The sequence below is a fragment of the Rhipicephalus sanguineus genome, unplaced genomic scaffold (genome assembly GCF_013339695.2).
Source record: "Rhipicephalus sanguineus isolate Rsan-2018 unplaced genomic scaffold, BIME_Rsan_1.4 Seq8838, whole genome shotgun sequence".
NCBI classification, from domain to species: domain Eukaryota; kingdom Metazoa; phylum Arthropoda; class Arachnida; order Ixodida; family Ixodidae; genus Rhipicephalus; species Rhipicephalus sanguineus.
The window spans coordinates 19,335-22,080 of NW_023616208.1; the positions used below are offsets into that span (position 1 = coordinate 19,335).

Genomic DNA, 2,746 nt, shown 5'->3' on the forward strand with positions numbered 1-2,746 from the left:
GACTGTCACGGGCTTGCAGGCCGTAAAGGGAACTCCGCAAGACCGATCGAGTACGCTTGCCAGCGGCGCTACGACTATCACACAAAGGGCAGCAGTCGAGCACACGAACGAGAAGCCGCCTGCTAGAGCAGCGTGTCAACCTCTCGTGCCAGCCTGAGTGCATCTCACGCGGGCAAGCCAGCGCCAGACAGACGCGAGCTCAAGGGGGAAGGGGATTGTCACTGGCGGCCAATGAGGACAGGCGTTGCGCAGTGACGTAAGCTAGCGCGTTGGCTTGTCAATACATGACAGGACGCGTGCCTGCGCGCGGGGAAGCCGACACCTGGCTCGCACTAGACAAAAGGCCTGGCGCCGCCGCCGTGGTCACCATACTGCCGATTAACGGCGGTTCCCGGCGCTCAAGCCGCGCGGGGCCAACACGCGCTAACTGGGGAACGAGGCGCCAAAGGGGAGGGCGCTTGTTGTCTTGCCCTACCTTCACAATATTAGTCACAATCTAATGAAAATTGCAAATCGTGTAGGTGTTGATGTTGCGCTATCTGCTCCTTTGAAGCTGTCGAGCTTGTGCGCTAGAGTGAACGTGGGTGTTCGCAAGCAACGCAGATGCAACAAGAATCACCGCGAACCGTTTGTCTCCTGTGTAGAGGGAGTAGTATATTCTATTCCGCTCACATGCGGCAAAGAATATGTGGGCCAGACAGGCAGATGCATGAATGATCGTCTGCGGGAACATAGGTACAATGTGGGAAATCTCGCCTTGTCAGGCCACCTCGCTGCGCATTGTGCGCGTTGAGGTTGCAAGGCACTATTCAACCGTGCGCATTCATTAGCTAGAAATTCGGACCAACTAACGCGGGAAATTATTGAAGCGGCAGGGATAAAACATAGAGACGCGGTAAGTTGCCCTTCAATCCGTCTATCAGAAAAAGAAATGCTATTTTTGTCGCGTCAGCCGCTTGTGTGATATGCTTGGTTGATTGCCTTGTGTGTTCCTTCGCTCCCCTCGCCCCCTTCTGTTTACTTTCGCGCGGTGTCATGTGCGTATATATGCTGTGTCCCGCCTTGCTCTGTCGTCGTCTGTGTGGAATTCTTGCGCAACTGTTCAGAGTTGAATTTATGATCACAGATGTAAGCTTCTATCCTTCATAAACGGTGTATTTTGATTTGACGACGTTTTATAGGGCTCGGAGACGACTGGAGGCGGTTATCAGCTTCTAGCCTTCAGAAATGCTCTATTCTGCTGTAGCGCATCCTCTTACGTCGCGCCCCGAAACCGGCGCCTGCGGCATCGCAAGAAAAACTCTCTTGCTAAGCCGCCGCCGCCGGTCCGGCGGCGCAGGGAAGAGGGGACAACTCGAACCGCGCTCCTTCTCTCCTATTTCTCCTCTTTCCCTTTCGCATCGCCCCGCGCGCCTGCTCGCGCCTTTGGGAAACAATAAACAGTTCCTAACCAGATGTTGTAGCTCTCGGTTCCTCCTGCGCGCGCTCTACAATTTGGTGACCCTGTTGCATACACGCCCTTAATTCAAGTTAGAGTCATGTCCCTCGCAGAGCCGGACGCACAACTGACACTAGGAACCACCATGCCACAAGACCAGGCAGATCCCCCTAACATCGGCCGGAATTCCCACACTGCAGACGCTCCCGGTGACGCAGTCTCTGCAGTGTCCCTACGCCTGCCACAATACTGGGAGCGCAACCCAACCGTCTGGTTCCTGCAGGTGGAATCGCAGTTCCACATCTGCCGTATAACATCGCAGCTGCGAAAATTCCACCACGTCGTCAGTGCACTGCCGCCTACTGCAGCAGAAGAGGTCTCCGACATACTGGTTTCCTTCAGGACGAACCTCCCGGCAGCTCCCTACGACGAACTCAAGGCAGCGCTGCTCGACAGAACCGCTGCATCGGAACGGACGCGAATTCAGCAGCTGCTCTCAACTGCGGAGCTCGGCGACCGGAGGCCCACGCAGCTGCTTCGTCAGATGATGCAGCTCCTCGGTTCGCGCGCCCACGCAATGGACAATGCCGTGCTACGCGAGCTGTTTCTCCAACGCTTGCCGTCCAACGTGCAAATGGTGCTGGCCACCGCTTCCACTATGGATTTGCCGTCACTCGCCGCACTCGCCGACAAAGTCATGGAAGTGGCGACGCAGCACTTGCAAGTCGCTGCCGTCAGCACTCCTTCTACACGACCCCCGTCGTCATGTGCTGCTTCTAATTTGACAACCGCTACCACCTCGCCTTCCCACATCGACCACCTCTGTGACAGGCTCGAAGAAATAATCGTGGCAGCCACGCGACAAGACTATGCTCCACGCCGTTCGCGACAACGTGGCCGATCCTCAACCCCCCACCGTGCTGGGGAACGTGATCGGAGTGAGTCTACAGGCCCAAGCTTGTGCTACTACCATCGCCGTTTTGGAGCCGAAGCCCGCCACTGCCTGTTGCCATGCGCTTGGACGGGAAACCCGCCGGCCGACCACTAGCGGCGACAAGCGGTCAGGGCCTCGAGGAATGTCGCCTCTTCCACGTCGCCGATCACACCACAGGACAGAAATTTCTCATCGACACCGGAGCCCAGGTCAGCGTCCTTCCTGCAGCAAGGTCAGAACGTACTTTGCCTGCCATTTTATACCTTCAAGCTGTAAATGGCACTCGCATTCCTGTGTACGCACAACGTTCCCTCACGCTGAACCTGGGGCTTTGCAGACTGTTCCGGTGGGTGTTTTTAGTCGCCGACGTCGGG

General features: G+C 56.7%; 1 protein-coding gene across 1 annotated transcript; it reads left to right on the forward strand.

The window, feature by feature from the left end:
- The first annotated feature begins 1,538 nt into the window (after window positions 1-1,538).
- On the forward strand, window positions 1,539-2,486 carry LOC119378584 (uncharacterized). Its single transcript, XM_037647668.1, has one exon. It carries the CDS (start codon window positions 1,539-1,541, stop codon window positions 2,484-2,486), a length of 948 nt encoding a protein of 315 aa, XP_037503596.1.
- The last annotated feature ends 260 nt before the right edge of the window (window positions 2,487-2,746 follow it).

What these genes read in the sequence shown, in the direction of transcription:
- LOC119378584 (XM_037647668.1), top strand. Translation starts at nt 1,539, where the DNA reads ATGTCCCTCGCAGAGCCGGACGCACAACTGACACTAGGAACCACCATG.